Genomic DNA, 19,148 nt, shown 5'->3' on the forward strand with positions numbered 1-19,148 from the left:
TGGTAGAAAATAAACCAGAATACATGCTCCAGTCCCCACTCTTCTTTATAGTTTGAAAGCATATTGTCAATATACACTGGGTCACTGAAACAACCAGCTTTTAAACTCAATCAGCTACAATTAACTGATATGTTAGAATATAAACAAACAGAATCCCTTCTAGTAATTGTTGCATACGGACCAAATGCTGAAACTGAGCGGCTTTACCTGCGGGGCCTACAGGGAGTAGAATATCACCAGGACAAACAACTATTCATAACTCACCTAGAATCCTCCTTTTCATCTTTCTCTTCCTCGTCCTTCTTTTCCTCGTCCTCTTTTTTCTCAGCCTTCTCAGATTTGTCCTCCTCGTTTTTGTCGTCTGACTTCTCTTCTTGTGAGGGACGTGTAATGTGCTGGAGACACAACACAAAAGGGAAAATAGTGAGCCGTTTCTCCTTGAAACATTAAGAAAAAGGTCAATGTGTACACACTTCTGTATACCTTAAAAAAGTAATTCAACAAGCATTTGAGAATTATATGACATGGTGTTATGCGCTAATGAACAGTGATGCAGAATATACCACATATCTGCTAAAAACTTTCTGCAATACCCTGATTTTTAATTCCTCCTGGCTGAGGTTTGTATATGCTAACAAGCAATAGCCATCTTTTAGCAGCAGTGCCTGCAATGGCCCTGTGAGCCCAGAGGACCAAGCTTAAACTGTACAGCACAATAAAAGTCTCAGTAACCTGTTTAAATATTAATAAAGAAAAACATACTAAAACTAAGTAATCGGACTGAGTGAAGTAAACAGCAGATATGTATTCTGCCACCTTACGAACAGCCTTTCAAATGGTTTTCAGGTTTACCAAATGATACAAATGCTGAAATTACAGCAACTAGACCAAAGGTAAAGCATCTAGTTGTAAATACCCTATGCTGATAGTTTACGGCTATGCAAACACCACACTAAATACAGTAGTGCCTTAATAAGAAAATGATGTGATTTGGATTGTTATTTCATAAGCTGGGGTTCTAAGACATTTACTTTAAATCCCTGAGAAAATGAGAAGAGGGTTTTTTTGGTATTTCTCTATGAATTTCATAACCCAATGCAACAAATTAAAAAAGGGACTCTTAAAAAGAAGTGAAGATGAGTTTGCAATTTCAAAATGAGTGGAGGTTGAGTTCAGATCAATATCACTGCCAACGAGAGCAGAGTTACACCATTCAAAACTGGATTTTATAAAAGCAGGTCCAACAGACTGATTGAGGGCAGAGCAACATTTTTTTATCATCACCGCTGACGCGGTACACCACAGAATGCTTCCTCCTGCCTGCTCCATGAAAGTGCTGTGCTGGAACAAGTCTGGCTATGCCAAGCCAAACATCCCATGCTGGTACCAGATGGGGTCAAGGAATGTGCTTCACTCAAAGCAAAGGCAAATGAAATGGACTGAGGCAAAGAGATGGAAGAGAGGGCTACAACATTTCTTCTCTCTCTTTTTTTTTTTTTGTTAAAGTAGAATTGTGGCCCGTCTATTTACAACAACATAGATCTGCACATGAAAAGACGGTCTGCCAGATCAAACTCTTTCTACAAACAGACAGTCTCAGCAGTTAATTATTTGATCAGAGTCAGACTCAATTGCTCGGACTGTAGCCATTTTCAAGAGTGTGTCTCCTGACTCTCACCAGCTCTAATCAGGGACAGCCTTTTAGAGGTGGAGTGATTAACAAAATCAAATCTAATACATTTAAAAGAAAACTGCATGCCATGTAATATTAAGTTTGCCCCACATTTTATCAGGCTGGTCAGTTCACAGCATTCCCTTCATGTCCTTTAATCAATTGTAGGCAAAACTGGAAAATCTGATTTGTAGTTGATGTCCTTGCTGTTGACTGTTTATTTGTCAAGACTGTTGCTTTCAGGCTACCTTTGCTTGAATCCTTGGATCGTGCATGCTGCTGGTATTCAGTATTCATAAGCATTCTGTAGGTGGTATGATGTTCCTCTTTCTCAGATACTTCAAGTTAAAATGGACGAGATACTCATTTGAAAGAGTATCGATACAAAAATGCTGTGGTCTGTAACATTTAGAGAGTGTTGCCGAACAGGTAAATAATGCAATTATTTGTGTCCGACAGTGTCTATTTTCTCAAAATCTCAGACTGAATTTAAGACACCGACCAGCAACAAAACAAACAGTAGCAGCGTACCACATTAAAGGTAAGTGCCAGGTCACGAGAAACACAGAAAATAAACAGATACAGGCAATGAGACTGTATTTTTTTTGAGTTGTCACTGATGTATCTATGTATGTAGGTATTGAGTATTTTTTGGTGGATGAAAACCCTACACTTCAGGAAAGCATGATGATGTAAGATGAACGGTGTAGCTCTATAAGGAAAGTCCTACAGATCCAGGGTTCAGATTGCACATTAATGTACACAGACAAGACCACGTGAAAGGGAATTGGGACTTAAATTTTTGAATCATTCCCTGTCTGCAACAGTCAGCAAAGAATGTCTTGGCACTCAACTCAATTCAGAGGCAGTTTTGCGGAGGAGAGTAGTCTGATTTAGGGTGATTATTCTCCCTATCCATGTCCTTCACTGAGCTGCTGTTCTGGTTGGGTATGGCAGTGCTCGTGTTTGCTTTGGAGGTGGTCAGGGAGCCATGGAATTCCTGCCTCTTCTCCCACACTGCGTAAAGAGCCTCCACACAGATGTTCTCCAAAAGTCAATGAGGCCCTGTGGTTCTGTGGCTTTTTAGAGTTTTAAATGAAGCTCTTTCCTGACCTGGCTCAAATATTTGGAGAGTTTTAATTTCTTTTGCTGATTCACAAGTCCTGTTTGATTTAGGAAATAGCAGAGCCACAAGTCAATCTTCCCTTTCCTACCACAGAATGCCAGCCACCAGAGGAATCTCTTACTCTTGCTCCATGCAGTTTCACAGCAGGAGAAATAAATGAAAAAATATACATTATTAACATTAGAAATAATAATAAATATGTGCCACTTTCATATGCACCATTCAGTGCAATAATCAATCCAATGATAATAAGTCAGAAATAATAAAATAAATAAAACGTGAAAAATCGTTTGAATCAAGCACAAACAGGGAAAGTTTAAAATACTGACATATAACAGGAGGGTTTTAATCTATGTGCAAGTTCATCCCTGTTCTGTTCCTCTGACCAAACTGACTGCTTTTTTGATATATTAGATGAGATCCAACTTGAGGGATTGCTGCGGTAGAACATTTTCAGGATTTTTATGCAAGTTAAATGTTGTGTCATACCCATAGTTTGCGGGGCTTAGTTTCAAATTTATCTTTGTTTCTCCTGAGGAGCTGAATAATACGGACATATTTATCAGGATATGCAGTTTAACACTGCATAATACTGTAAATGCAATATTCCAAAAACTGATAATAACCACAGGTCTAAAATATACTGCACATGTTCCAGACAACAACCAAATAATGCTGTGTGAACTGTCCATTAGTGGAAGGCCATTAAATTATTGTGAAGGAAAAGGCATCAAGGTAAAGCACAATCTCATTAGGCTAAAGATAAATGTTACAGTGATTAAAAAAAGTATTTTCAAGACCATAAAAGGTCAAACTGTATTACAGCCGGTCTTAATTCAATTAGCCAGAGGTTCATCGAGTCTGTTTAAATTAACTAGAATGAGCATGGAGACCCTCAGATGCGAGAAGCATGCATTTCATTTGAAATGGTTGCAGCAATAGAGGGAAATGTAGCTTGTTCAGGCTTCTGCGAGAGTGTGTAGGGTAAATACTGAACTGATGTTTGTTTTCGTGTGCGTGAACACGCTCACATGCATGTTTGTGTGTGTGTGTACATGTGTTCACACAAGCAGGTCAAAACATTCATGTACATGAGACATATCCAGCTGACATGGGGCACATACAATTACTCAATGAATGTTTAATGCGACACCAAAGTGGCTAATTCCTAACATCTAACAAATGCTTTATTTTAAAATTCAATATTAAAAACTACATTCTACCTTGACATTCTTGTCAAAACAATTCACAGCTCAGAGTATAAACAAATATGCACAGCAATAACCACAGAGCCTTCGCTTGACCGTTAAATCAAAAACCGTGTCTGCACACGTCCTAGAGAAAAACAACCCTAAAATAGCCGAGGGTGACTGACTACAACAACCTGCCCAAGCACAAGAGCAACAGAACAAAAAAAAAAGATAGCACAAAAAAAGCATGTGTCAAGTAAAAAAAAAATATTCTGTGGTTTTAAAACTACAGACATACCTGCAAGCTTTTGCTGCTCATAAAAACCCCTCGCTCTGCTGTGAGCCACAGCTTACTGGTGTTGCAAATATGAGTTTAGCCTCCAGTAGTTCCATAGCGGTGGTAACGATAGCAGTGGAGGGGCAGGACAGCACCATAGCAGAGCTCCTTAGAAGGGCTGCCGGGCCACGGCACTGCCGCACATATTCCAGGAAAGCGTGTCATCAGGCCGCTTAAGCCGCCCAAAGAATTGTCCATCTCACATGCACACACTAATCTATGCAGGGTCACTCAAGGTAATCCCTGCCGTGCACTCCTCTTTGATTGGCACTCACAGCAGCACAGTGAGTTTTTTGGGCCTGTCAGATGGCTGGGCTGTACCAATTTTGATGTTTCAGAGAGGGGTGACTTTTTCCTCTCTCTCTTTCTCTCTGTGTCTGTCTGTCTCTCCCTCAGATGAAGAGAAAAGGAAATGGAAAATGAAAAAAAAAAAAAACAACAGCACACACTAAATCAGATAAGCTGCCAGCACTGACTCTGTCTCACTGAGGTTTTTTTTTCAGTGTTTCTCTCACTCACCCTACATTCCATCGCTCTTGCTTTTCCTCACTCTGTACTCTGCCTTCCCTCTCTAATGACTCACATTATATTCTCTAAAACTGCAGTTGTGAAGTCACACCAGTAGTTTAGAGATTCACTAAACCCAGATTTGAACATTTCCAAACAGCAGAGAAAAAAATATATAATGTAGTTGTGGGAAGAGAAACATTTTCCAAGAGAAACATTTAGTTTTTATGATTCAATCATAAAAAATTCAAAAAATGCACTAACAGTATTACATGAACAATGTCTTGACATTTGGAAAAATGACAAAAGCATTGCACGTAATGATGATGCAGCATATGAAAAAAAACATGAACTCCATAAACAGACAAAACAGACTTCACAGTTACCACTTCACAAAACTAGTGCTCATGAATTCCTGGGCTCTCTGCCTCCTCCAGTGGAAAGAAACACCATTCCATCTTTTATAGTCATTTTTGTAATTTGTCCAAAAAACACTTAAAGTCCAATATGACATTCTCTAATTGTTGTCTGCCTTTTTTCTTTAATCTAAAACAACTAAAATACGTTTAAAACATTTGCCAATTATGTTTCTGTGTATTTACAAATCTATTGATTCCTCTTTCATTAAGATAAAAACTGAGGGGTGGCATCGCTTTTTCTAATCCTGACCAGGTTTTTACATAAATAAAAGAATTAAGTTTAAAAAAAAACAAAAAAACAATGTGACGTCTTTGTGTGGATAAATGAAACAAGTGGCAAAAGAATCAGATACATTGAAAGTTGCCAGCTAAGCTTGAGAGCAATGGCATCTTAGCCACCTTAGAGTTATTCCCACAACAAACTTTGTGGGCTGTGTCTGATGGCCAGTAGCATGATGTCATAGTGCTGTGACGACATCAAACGCGACACAACAAACAACAACGGCGGAGGACATCCAGCAGCTCTTTTTTCCCTGCCCGGTTTGTGGCTCAACAAGACGTCAAGCTTTGTATGACATATTTACACCGATCACAAGGGACTGACATTTTTCTGTCGCGCAATCAGGTGACTGTTGTGGGTGGAGCCACCCTGACTGTACCATTTTACTCTGGTACCCCAAGGGAAGGGTACCAAAAAATGGAACGGTTGGGGGCGGTTATTTTGGTACTATTCCTTTTGGAAACATACTGTATCGAACTGAACCGTTCCACTTGGTGGAAACACAGCGATATACTCTTACCTGGTTCCTTCCTCTCCGTCTTCCATAATTCCGCCTCACCAGTGTCTTATAGTTGTGGTTCTTCTTGGTTAAATAGTAGTATAAGACGCAGTCCTCAACACACTGAAAGAAAAGGTGGCCACGCATTCATGCATCAGTTTGTTTGTTATTTATATGCGTTCAGAAATTTCAGAGGGATCCACTACTTTTTCCCAGAGATTTAACTGAATTAATGGAATAAATAAACTATGCCCTGGAGAGAGGGGTATCTTAGAAGTCTGAAAAGTAGATTAATATTTACATGTGTTTTCTGAAAATTCAGTTTTAAAATGTAGGTTCTCTTACATTTCAGGATGGATGCAACTCATTAGAACAGATAGAACAGATATTCCAGCATAATAGGGAGTTGCATGGTGGGCTTTTTCAAGCATTTCTATTTTATAGTTCCAATATATTTTCTTTTCGTACAGTGTAAAATAATGTCAGAACACAGAGTTCACTTATTTGTTGTCATTTTTTTCCACTTTAATCTTACTAATGTGATACGACAGATGAGAAAATACAAGCAGAAGTTTACCTTTCTCTCTAGGTAGGAGGCAATCAGGCCAAAATTCTTGGGGTGTTGGAAATACCTGCAAAGAGTTGCCGTCTGTTACTCATGTGCCACAGCCAAAAATATATTAGTGCAAGTGCGAGACGGGCTGAAGGTCCATATACCATTGCAGCACTACAGATTTACGAGGACAAACTGTGACCCGGGAATACTGTGCCACCTACAAAACTAAAAAAAGACTCACTTGTCCTTGAATATTTCCTTTTCATGTTCGGTCCAGACATTCAGTAACTGCCGGGATTTGTACACTTTCATTGGGTCTTCCATCAGGCCGTTCATGTTGATAAACTTGACTCGCCTCTGCTCCGTGTCATACATCATAGGAGGGATGACTGAGAGCTGTCTCATTTGTTTCTCATTGTTCTGTGGAAAAGAGGAGGAAAACTGTTACACAGAGACATCTGCCCTCACCTTTCACACCTTCATTTCAAATAAACAAAATTGCGTCACTGCCCAATGACTCAGACTACATTCTCAGAAAGATCATCATAAAAACCTCCACAGAGATCCTCACCTAAATAAGTTTTGTACATGGAAAACATTTAGGACTCACCTCCTGCTCAGAAAGGCCATCAATGATTTCAGAAATTTCATGCTCGCTTCTTGCGATTGTTGCAGAAAGGCCTGTTCCACGCTGTCCAACCCTGTGGAAAAAGGAAATATTGGGTTACAAATGTTAAATATATATTAACTGTTGCATTTTATTTGCATGCTGTGCAAAGACATCACCCGTTATGTTTAATTATTTTGAGAGGAAATGAGGTTTACAGGCTTTCATTTTTAGTTAGGCTTATAATTTACTTTCCCAGTCAAACCCTGGTTGAATTGTACTTGGAAGCTCCATTAACAAATAGAATCACTGCAGTCATTACTAATGAGCAAAACAATAATGCATGTTTCATTCTAACAGTCTGAATGAACAGCGCTGTCGTGCTAACTCTAACTTTGACATTACAATGAAAGCACAAAGCATCAGCTCCAGCAGGAACTAGACACAGGATGCTGACCCCCGCCCGCCTTCCCAGACAGCCCCCTGACCAAAGTAGGCCACCAAACACCACCTAATGCCCTCTGTTTACCTGATAGCTGAACAGATAGCCTAACAATGGAAGATACTAGTTTATGTCTGGGTACATGCAATTATTTTCAGTAGTTTTAATGCATCAAAGGAGTGAACATTAATATTATTGTGATGTGACTGCAGTCACATTTTGCACAGTTACTCCAGTTACTTGACTTATAAAGCTATAAGAAACTATAAGAACAAATAATACTTTTTCTCCATAAGTAAAACAGACATATAAACTTAAAACCTTTACACTACAGAACACACATTGCAGAAGATTCACAGAGAAACAGTTTTGATCTGTGATTTTGGTGTGTACAGGAAATTGCACTGGGCATTCTTTACAATTTTAAAACCAAATAAATTATACTGTAAAGGTTATTAGAAAACAGTTAAACCCAGGCCAGGTAAAAAATATAGTAGTTAGTTACAGACTTTGTCTGGACAGCCACTTTCAAGGTGCCCCTTCACACAAGCCATCGAGCAGAGTCAATAGCAGAAAATGTTTATCTGGGACCTTTTGGAGGATAGGATGTTACCTAACTTCAAGTTTAATAAAAAAAAAAGAAAAAAAAAAAGAAACCTTTTCAGTCAACAAAGTTCAACCAATACACATGAGTGAGCTGAATTGTATCACTGTGTTCCGAGTAAAGATTCAGTAATGTCCAATCAATAATTGTTGTGACAGTACACAAAAGCCATGTTTCCACGTGGTGGGACGGCTCGGTTTGGTACAGTATGTTACACATTTTTTTGCGAAAAGTACCAAAATAACAAGCCCCAACTGCTACATTCTGTGGCACCCTTCACGCTAGACCGGCTCCACCCACGACAGTCAGCTGATTCTTCAACGCCTGCGGTTTATTCTCACACAAAGCTTGATGTCTTGTTGAGACTAACAACCACAAACCAAGCAGGGAAATAATTTGATTCATTGTTGTTGTCTGTTGTGTTGTGTGCAATGACGTACAAATTTATGTGGCCGTCAGGCGAAGCCCACACCCCACCTACCAAGTAAAGGTACTGTTCTCAGTCTAACTGCAAGCCTGACCCAGGGTTTTACCATTCCAAACCGTACCATTATGGAACCACAGCATAAGAAGCTGTGAAGCGCAGTCTTAAGTAAACACTGTTACCTGTGGAAGCGCTCCTGCTGCTCTCTCTGCTTGCGGATCTCAGGGAATTGTCTTTCATAGTACTCCCGTGTCCGGCTCTCCTTGGCTTTGCGTCTAGGATTGTTCTCCATTCGTTCTACCTTCTTCTCCCAAGCTTCCATCAGCTGGTCGTAGCGCTGGCAGATCTTTTGTTCCTGTGAAAAATGCACAACTGTATCAATATTCATGCAAATACAGGGATAGTGTTTTCAAAGTCAGTGCTGATATTCCAAACAAAATCTGTCAACAACTACACTGATTATATTTAACTACTAACTGAAGTGTAGACTAAATGTTAATGCTGTCATTTTACCCCCATGACTTATATCAGCAAGTTTTTTTTCTCTGCATTTCAACCAAAAAAAGTACAACAGATCAGCACAGTTTATAGATTATCTGGTTGCAAAATTCTGAATTAAGAATGAAATGAACAGAGTTCAGTTTGCTTGATTCAGTTATTCTAACATGCTCCTGGCTCTTGCTGTGTCAGCAATATAGATGCAAAAAATGGCAGCACCGTATGTAAAACCCAACCATTGAGTTAATTATCAACTATGTCTGTTATATTTCTCTTTCCTACAGGCTGAATAGGTGAAAACATGCTTTTATGTATGTCACACATGTTAAGGGAACATGAAAACAAGAGAAAATAACTACAGCCTGCAGAGACTTGATGAAAGAGTACAGGGGTGACGAGCGAGGATGTTGAACAGGAACTGGCTGTGTTTGTTGCGAGTTTGTGTGCGTCTTCGAAACTGCCTGATTCAATGTCCTGACCGTGGCACAGTTTGTTCTGATGCACCTATTGTTTATAAATAGCTTTCATTAACGCAATGTCACATTGTTCCAGATGCTATTTTTTTTTGCATTATGCAGCTCTGAATAAAATAACAATACCACTGCAAAGAGAACAGAGAACACTGTTGTTTTAGTATGTAAACTACAGCTAAAACTAATTGCAGAATAAAATAAATCAACGTGAATGGTCAGTCAACTTCTTTCAGTGGCAAGTCAGTTATTCACCCTCTGCCTGTAGCTTTTGGCGCATTTCCACTGGCTCTACTCGTCACGCCACGCCACGCCACGGTTTAAGTAGCGTTTCCACTAGCATAGTACCTGGTGAGGCGAGGTTCCTAAAGCATGCTGAGTAGGTACTATGCGATGATTGGTCAGACTGCCGGCCACTGAATGGCCAGAGTGCCGTCACAGGAAGAGACGTCCCACACACAAATCAAGCCGAACAGTGCCGAACTGTAGATCACTTAAAACTACTTAACAATCCTAAAAACGTGGGTTAATGTCCAACAACTACCAGGGAAATCTCTATATTTAACAGAGGAGTCTGGTGTATTTAGGGACAGCGCCGGCGATCGCGAGCCCTGCCGATTTAGTCTGTGGTGTAGGAGGCTGTGCTCCGGAGACGTGTGGACAGAAATCAAGCCAAACAGTGCCGAATTGTAGATAAGTTAAAACTACTTAACAATTCTAAAAAGGTGGGTTAATCTCCAACAACTACAGGAGTCTGGTGTAAAGTCACTAGTCACTCGTGTGTGTGTGTGTATTTCGCAGGTAAACGAAGTCACCGCAGTTTCACTCAGCCAATGACTCCGCCCAAATTAAGTAGGTACTTTTTTGTAGCGGATATGCAACCTAATCGTGCCGTGTCGCGTCGTGCCGTGGCGAATAGAGCCGGTGGAAATACGCCATTAATGTATTTTCTTTGAAAGCTCATGTTTGATGGACTGCATGTGAATAGTATTCATCTTGTCTTACGCACTCAAAGAAGGATACACTACGATACTTGATACTTCACCTAATTCATTCATTAAGAAGCTGTGACTTTCATTATATATTTGTCAGCTTTTCATCACACAAGTTGTTCATGTAATCATCTCAATCAATTTAAATGAAATTATATGCGCCTATGCTAGAATTCAACAGACTTTTTTGGTTGTGAGAGTGTTTTGAACAATAATTTAAGTCATCTTCCTAATACTTTATTCTTTCCTGTGCTGAGCAAAAAAAACACATATTTCCAGTGGTGGAAGAGTTCAAATGTTCAGTGAAAATATAAAAAGACGCCAGCATTAGGAAGACAATACACCCTTGTTTCCACTCTGCAACAGCAGACAAACAATTCACCTTCCTCTTGGCACGGGGCCACATGCACTCTGCCACTGTTCAAAGTTCAAAAATGTCAATTTCACTCTGGCAAGGAACAGCCAGACAAAGGTGGGACCATCCGAGCCATTGCATTACAAACAACAGTGGGGTGACTCTGGACTATTTCCCACTTACAGATAAGAGGAACAGAAAGACAATCGTTGGCCAGTGCAATGGTCAATTCTGCTCTTTGATGTGACAATATTTGTTATTCTAACGCATACATGTATGAGAGCATTTATTGGCTCACAAAACACTTAAATAAACAAGGGAAATCTATGTGTTTCACACTTGGTAGAAAACTTTAACATACCCTCGATGTACCCAATTTAACTTTTTAGCAGTTGTTGCACAAGGGAGATTTTATGTATTAAAAATGTTATTGTCCTAGTAACTTCCTCTGTTTAGCTGACATCACCTAAGTGCACAAGGGTCAGGTCTGAATGCAACAGTGACCATGTAAAACTGAAGAGCCACTAATGTGTCCCGGGTGAGTACAGTCAGGTGTACCTAGGAATTTGTTTTCTTAACAGAAGGAAAACTTACCCTTTGTTTACGAGCATGATTCCTCCTCTTAAAAAACAAAATCAGCTTCTTCCTCATGACTTGGTTGCTGGAACACAACAGAAATACAATTTATTGTGGCATCTACCAGAAAATAAAGAAAACTGCATGTTGCATTAAAAATACCATTGTAGAAGTCTCATATTTCACCAGGGAATGCAAAGCTTAACCAAAAGTACCTATACACTTTTAAAACCCTATGTGTGGTAGTTATTATTACCAGAGCATCTCAGTGATTTTAGTCTTGTCAAAATTACCAGACAATGTCATTAAAGATTACAATGACTTTTACCTAGAGTAATAACGTCAAGAAAAATTACCCAAGGTAATACTAAGACCAGCATTGAATATGTGTGCAAATATTCCATCATATTCTGTTTACACATAGTTTTTCCAAACATTAAGGCACTTGAAGAAGCATTCAGTTTCGCACTAGGTGGTCGAACAAACCTTGGGTGTTTTAGCATACAACACACACCATTCCAATCCTATAGTTACGCAAGCACCTCACTATGGTCTAGGCTGTGTGGCTAATAAAATTGACCAGTAGGCTAGTCATTTAATATGAATTCGACAGTACCTAACTGTTGTGTGGGCAATTTCAGCCTTATGGATGTGACAGAACATGACCAAGCATAGTATTTTTGTGTACACTTTTCTCTACACCTTCTTTCCAGGTAGCCTCTCTCTTTTAGTTTTTCCCAGTCCCGAAAATACTGAATAATTTATCTACAACTATTTGATACATCTCTTCCAAAATGGTGTGGTTAGGTACCATGGTCTCAAACTGCCTCTGAAACCGACATTCTCCCCAAACTGAAATTAAACACAGTGTTTCCTCATGCAGTTTTGTGTTTTAGGCATTTTAGCTTTTCTCTGCACCATGTTGATGTGCGAGTTTTACTGAGATTTCTTATCCTGTGCAAATTGGCCAATAATATTACAGATGTCCTATGGTAAAATGACATTACTCCATCTACCCATGTAAAACTAATCACATCCAAATAGTGCTTGAGAGGAATATGCTCATTTTGGTTCCCATGACCAGTGCATAAAATATATTGTTTATTTGTAATGAGGCAGTTACAAAATACTGGTGGCACTTCTGTTTACTCATGATTGGGAATGTGAGAGAGCTGACCCTGCAAGTGTGGACTATACAGCAGATTCACACAGACGGGTCGACCGTCTTGATAAAAGACTGAGCCAGATGGGTCGCTCCCACAGTACACACTGATAAGGTTTTTATCCTAGCTGACATGACCTTCAACCCCCAAGACAACCCAACTTTACACACCTAGTACAGACCCATGTACAATCTTTCATTTCCATTTTCAGTCTCTCTCCAATGGCGTCAGTGGGGCAACTCAATCAGGTGACTCAACAATGAGATTAGAATTATAGGCTGGGTTTATCTTGTTGAGGTCAGCATTGCCTTCAACACTTTGCTCACATCAGATGTGGTGTGCGTCGTGTCTGCTGCAATGTTCTTGCACATTACAAACCAACAGACCAGCAAATAAAAAAAGAACCTGCAGAACAAATGAAGATACTCACGTTTTGATGTTGTCATGGTACACCTTTGTGTCTGAGGGCTGATTGTACAGAGGCTAAAAAAAAAAAAAAAAAAAAACATGGATGTGGATCATTTCTCAACAATTATTGAACAAGGAGGCTAAGAAAAGAATATAATGACGGAAAAAAAACAACATTAAAATCACCTACCAGCTCAACTTTGGGACCAAGACCTTCCAGTATTTTATGGGCCTCTTCTGCTTTTTTCTAGAAAAGAAAAGTAACAAGGTTTACAAAAAGGAAAAACTGCACTCTGCACTGTCAATGAAAAAACATTTTCACCTAAAACATACAAACAAAAATATCTGAGAATCAAGCTTAAAAATTATATATTGAGTTTCGGATATGCTTTATACTTCAGACCATTTTATTATCTTGCTAATTTAAAACCACTACAATACAGTGTGGCTCTTTATTTTCAAATCTCAGAAGCGACATAATAACACAAGCAACCCTGGCTGCCAGACTAACTGCCTGTGTACAGAGCATTTCAGAGTCTAAATGGCTAACTGAGAGGTGGTGTCTCATACCACAATCATTTCTGACATAAATGAACAACAGTGGCCTCCACAAACACTCTCTTTCTCATTCTTCATTTGAATAAAGATAATAACTCAACAGTTTGACGTACTGTAGACCGGGGCTGCAACTAGGACTGAGTGTTAATTTTAAAACAATATTTATAGCAATGTCATTTTCTTCAAAAACAATATAACAACACTTTAATATGTATCAATACAATGTTAATGCATTGCACAAATACACTTTAATATAAGGTACATAATTGCTTTGAATTATTTTTTAATGTGTGAAAATTTTCTTTGTGTTGTTCATAAAGCTCATAAAGACTTATAAACCCACAATTAACTGGCTGACATATTTAGCATGCTAATGCCTTTGGCAGTTGATGCATCAATTTGTTATTTTCTTGATTAACTGATAGATTACTAGGTTTATAAAACAGAATTATCTGACAACCCAAAAAACTTTGCTCTATTCATTGCAGCTCTGTGGTTTATTCTTGACCGATTAAAAAAAGGAAAACAAATATATATTTAATAATTTTATAAAATAAAAAAAGAATGTTCTCTTTTCAACAGCAGTGGGGATATACTGCACACATGGAGCCGAGTCATGAACAACAAAGACAAATCTTGTCCATTTTTACAGGTGAATAGCACCACTTAACTACACTAACTCACAATTTTTTTTCTCTCATTTATCGCAGATGGGTCTGCCATTTTTAGACTTTTTTTCCATCTAGGATCATTGGTTGTATGTCATGATAGCTCATTTCATTTTTTAATTCCCATTTTGATTGTCTACATGGTGTCATGAGTGATATAAAGTCCACCATTTGTTTGCAATGTACCACACTAAAGCCTTATTGTCAAATGTACATCATTTATTAACAATATGAATGTAACAATAACTCGTCAATTGGAAACTAACTGTAAAAAAATGAGAAGTCATATTGAGTCATGTCACTCTGTGTTGCTCTGAAGGTCCAGCAATCTGTTGTTAAGGCGTCTAAATACGTACTGCTCAGACCTCCCAATAACTTTTTCTATTGGACACCATCATACATGGAAGGCAACATCTTTGTTATAAGATGCGACCTGCTTGGGGTTACATAGTGTGGTTCCAGGGTTTTCCACCACTGAATAAGGTTGCATGTCTGATGCTGCAAATACGTCGATATCGCTAATTATCACTTTAGCGCGAGTTCAATTTTGAGAAAGTTTTGCTCTAAATGAGGATGGAAAAGTTGCCGGTGTTAATGGGGTTGTTTTTCGTTTTCTGTGTTTTTGATGATTTGCTGTGAAAGAGGCGACTGCCACGGGTTGACCATGGTCACGGTGGTTATCCCCTGATATGATATACACAGCAGAAACACGTCATCTTGCTTGACAGTGCAATTTAAGGATTAATGAGGCCAAAGGAAAAACAAAACAATGTGGGTGGAGAGATAATAGCTTGAGTAATAACTGTGACTCTTAAGAGGGTCAACAAAATGAAGAAAGACACTGAAGAGAACAAAAGCTTGTTGATGTAGTGACATGTTTGCAGAAGACAGACGACTAACCCTGTTCTCATCGTAAATGATCTGGACTATGCTGCGGTGCTTGTGCTCCACTGGCGGAGGGGTCACTGGCTTTTCTGGCTCCATCGGCTTTGCTGCTTCCTCCTCCAGTTGTTGCTAAGAGGCATTACAAATATACAACATTTGAACATATAGCACACAATTAAAAACAGAAAAACACATAAAAAGGGAAATACGGGAAGCAACTTGGGACAGCAACAAACGGTGGAAAACAAACATGTATCTACAGTTTTAAACTGATCTTAGCTTGTAATGTTTGAGGCCTGTGTAGGCATGATTGGATTATGAGATTTTTTTAAGAAAACTACTGTAGGTTTCTACCATTGAAGCCCTGCAGATACTGTCAGACAAGCTGATCGAACGTCTGGTAGGTCAATGTTTGCCAGTTAAAGGTTATGTAAACTACCAGGTTACCGGTGCAAGATTGGGAGTCCCTGAAATACTTCAAATAAACAAATAAAACTCTAAAAAACACAAAACTGTGAGCTAGCACAGGTCAGTTTATTTTCCTATCCAAAAAGAAAAAGAAAAGTAATATGGCCACAAACTAGTTTAAAAACAAACAGTGATGTTTTCTAAAACAACAACCTTGAAGCTTTGAATATACGTTTTCTTCAGAACACTTAAATGGTGAAAAAGGCAGGCACAAGCACTAATGATGGAGAGAAAAGCATAACTTGTGTGTCACTGAGAAAACAAGCTGGTTAGTAGGAAACTCCTCATAAACACTGGGTAAAGCCTATTAACATTATCTGCTTTTACACGGCCGGTTAAAATAGGGAATGTGGCACCTTTATTCTGCCTCATCCTTCTGTTAACACACAAATGAGGAGGGAGGGTGGTTTTACACCAATGGTAATTACAGAGCCTGTGTAAATGAGCAAAAGCTAAATAATTAAGGTAATTTTTAACAGATGATTAGCAGCAGCTTTGTGTGAAAGGAAATACTAACACTATATTTTATTGAGAAAGGAAAAAAGTACCAAAACTACCACAATGAATTGTTTAATTTGTAAGCACCATCTCTATCCAACTAAAGGCTGAAATGTACATCTGGTATGTACCGTAACACTGAACATAAATCAAATTTAAAACCCTTACAACTTCCTTCATGCGTCTTACTGTATAACTGCACATTACTAAAGCAGAAATTCATACATATTTTTCCACATCAGCTCTGTGTTCAACGGGCTATTGTTTAATTTAAAGGCTGTTATTTGTGCCAAGTTTTCTTACACAATACCTATTGTGTTCGAAGAATGTTCATAGGCAAAAGATCTCACTGGGTAACCGACCTGTTTTTTCTTCAGCTTGAATATCTGCTGCTCCACTTTAGCAATCTCTCTGTCCACACGGTCCATACTCTGGATCAGCTCCTCTTTGGAAAGTTTGGAAGGAGACGCGTCCTGATCTTCCCCCATGTGGAGTGTGGGTCCTCCTGAGGACTGTGACTCCCCTTTGACACCAAACTGAGACTCCTAGCAAAAAACAGAACTGGTCAGAGAGTAAAGCACAGAATCTGTACAAGCCGAAATAGTCATATTATACAAACATCAAAAATCAAAAAGCAGTCACTGGTGTGGTGTTAGAGAAAAAGGTCCTGTCTGGCTACATCTCACTAATATAAACACATGCAGACACTGAAAATCAGAAATACTTCATATTTGTAAAGCACATGTGTTGATACATGTGTATCAACACACATTCATTTTCAGTTTCACCTTGTCTAAAGATTCTCTATAAGAGCACACCAACTGAGACCAACCTTTTTTACCTCCACAGTGGCCCTTAGGCCGTCCTGTACTGTATGGGACATGGGCAAAATAATACCCCCAGCAGAGGAAGATGTGCGGGTGATGTGGCCCTCAGATATAGTCTCCATGCGAGGTCGCTTGGCCTCCAGCGCCTCATGCTCAGGCTGGGCTGAGATGGAGTGATACTGCTGTTCGTAACCATGGCGTCTCTCTGGGGGCCTGAATAACAGAATAAACAGGAAGTTTACAGAAGGATCAGTGGCTCAATTTGTCTGTCTACATGTGCAACTCCCTCACTGTAAAATAGGGATATCTGTGGCATCCTTTTGAAGAGCAAGGGGTGACATTTTTTTAATAAAAACAGATATCAGATATCAAAATAAGAAAATATTTTAAGAAAAACAAAACAAAAATTTCTGTCATATAATTAGGAAACAGGCAATATTTGAAATGAAGCACTTACCTTTCAGTTCCAGGGTGGAATTCAGACAATAACGAGGGTCTTCTCCGACCCTGTGGATCCTGCATATGAGTCCGATAGTCTGGCATGGCGAAATCCTAAAAGTGAAACAATGTATAAAGAAATCTGAATCCCGTCATGAGTTCCTGCACATTGTTCTACTATCAGAAATTACTTCACAGATGGAGGGATTATCTCTTCTGCATAGTTGGCAGTGCATTTGTTCAAAATACACGTTTTAATTGACTGCCATGGACTATAGTATGTGGTTTAACAGAATTGCATCAGTTTTGATAGGAACATCTGTCTGCGCCTGAATGCCATGTAGTGGCGACAATGAAAGACATCAAACGCGACACAGTGGACAACAATGGAGGACATCCATCAGTTCTTTTTTTCCTCATGTGGCTGTTTGTCTCAACTTTGTATGAGAATAGACAGCGGGCATTTGCCTCAGCGACCATGGGATATCTACACCGATCGCAAGGGAGTGGTGTCGTCGCCCAATCAGTGGATTGTCGTGGATGGTCTAAATGTACCATACCATTTTACTTTGGTAACCAAAAGGGGAAGGGTGCCAAAAAATGGAACGGTTGGGGCTGGTAAATTTGGTACTATTCTTAATGAAAACGCAACCAAATAAGTACTGTACTGTGCCAAACCGAACCGTTCCACTCAGTGGAAACACGGCTTTACACCCACAGAGTGGATGATCCAATCTAAGCAACATACTAAAATAAATCAAAAGCAAGACCCATGCATCCAATGTGACTAAAGGTTATGAACATGTGCTTAAAATATCAAGGATTATTTCTCAACAAGCACAGGAGGAAGGAAGTTCCCATGTAGTTCAGAACAGAATAATACTGCTATATCAAGCGTTCTAAAAAGAGGAGAGACCAACTCCCCATCCCATCAAAGATCTCTTCAGTGATTTACACACTGCAATGACTAAGAAAAAGTCACATCTGGCAAAATAGGTTGAATTGAGGTTGATGTCAAGTAAATTAATATAATCTTAAATAGACAAAAGCCTTAAATCAATAACCTGCTGGTTAAATCTAATATGAATGTTATCAGCACACTGTGACCTCCAAACAAACCTGGGCAAGCTAAATCACTAACAGGAAATATTTACAAACTCCAGTTTTGCCCCAGATTTAAGCAAACAATCCAAATGCTCAGAAGTGTACCACAGACAGTTTTCAGTGAAAATAGAATTCTAAGAAATTTGGCAACTAAAAACAGGAAACAAATATCACCCAATATTCGTACATTAGTTAAATGAACATGCACCTGGAAAATGTCCTGGAAATAAATATTCTACTAACCTTTAAGAGCTACAAAAGACTGTTAATATCGTAATAATCATTCATCTTAATTACAATTTAGCTTGACAAACAAAATAGGAAACAAGCCTCAATTGGACAAATATTAAGATGAACATCTTCACAGTAACTGGGTCTCATATAATAACTGAAACACTAGTAAAAACCCTGTTTCCACAAATAAAGATACCATCACAAGAAGCAAGTAAATCATAACAAGTTAGTCATATTTTACTTGCAGGCTACGTACGATGTAAACATTCTGTTGGTGCTGCAGCTTTTAAGTAACCAAGATTTTTAACATTACTTTCTGTGTGAAGCTGCAAATTCTTTGCAC

At 38.9% G+C, this 19,148-nt stretch overlaps 1 protein-coding gene across 9 annotated transcripts in view; it reads right to left on the reverse strand.

The window, feature by feature from the left end:
- ncor1 (nuclear receptor corepressor 1) overlaps nucleotides 1-19,148 on the reverse strand; it is a 54,546-nt gene that overhangs the window by 28,765 nt on the left and 6,633 nt on the right. For 8 of the 9 annotated variants that reach the window (XM_058628256.1, XM_058628259.1, XM_058628260.1 and 5 more), the window contains exons 3-15: nucleotides 17,487-17,581; nucleotides 17,035-17,242; nucleotides 16,565-16,747; nucleotides 15,252-15,365; nucleotides 13,316-13,372; nucleotides 13,148-13,200; nucleotides 11,573-11,639; nucleotides 8,846-9,018; nucleotides 7,197-7,287; nucleotides 6,828-7,006; nucleotides 6,608-6,662; nucleotides 6,052-6,153; nucleotides 265-395 (exon numbers count right to left, since the gene is read on the reverse strand). In XM_058628256.1, the coding sequence (XP_058484239.1) occupies nucleotides 265-395; nucleotides 6,052-6,153; nucleotides 6,608-6,662; nucleotides 6,828-7,006; nucleotides 7,197-7,287; nucleotides 8,846-9,018; nucleotides 11,573-11,639; nucleotides 13,148-13,200; nucleotides 13,316-13,372; nucleotides 15,252-15,365; nucleotides 16,565-16,747; nucleotides 17,035-17,242; nucleotides 17,487-17,581 (1,508 nt within the window). The remainder of the gene's footprint in view (nucleotides 1-264; nucleotides 396-6,051; nucleotides 6,154-6,607; nucleotides 6,663-6,827; nucleotides 7,007-7,196; nucleotides 7,288-8,845; nucleotides 9,019-11,572; nucleotides 11,640-13,147; nucleotides 13,201-13,315; nucleotides 13,373-15,251; nucleotides 15,366-16,564; nucleotides 16,748-17,034; nucleotides 17,243-17,486; nucleotides 17,582-19,148) is intronic. The other variant, XM_058628254.1, reaches the window with a different exon arrangement.

This window comes from Solea solea, chromosome 4 (genome assembly GCF_958295425.1).
Source record: "Solea solea chromosome 4, fSolSol10.1, whole genome shotgun sequence".
Taxonomy (NCBI): domain Eukaryota; kingdom Metazoa; phylum Chordata; class Actinopteri; order Pleuronectiformes; family Soleidae; genus Solea; species Solea solea.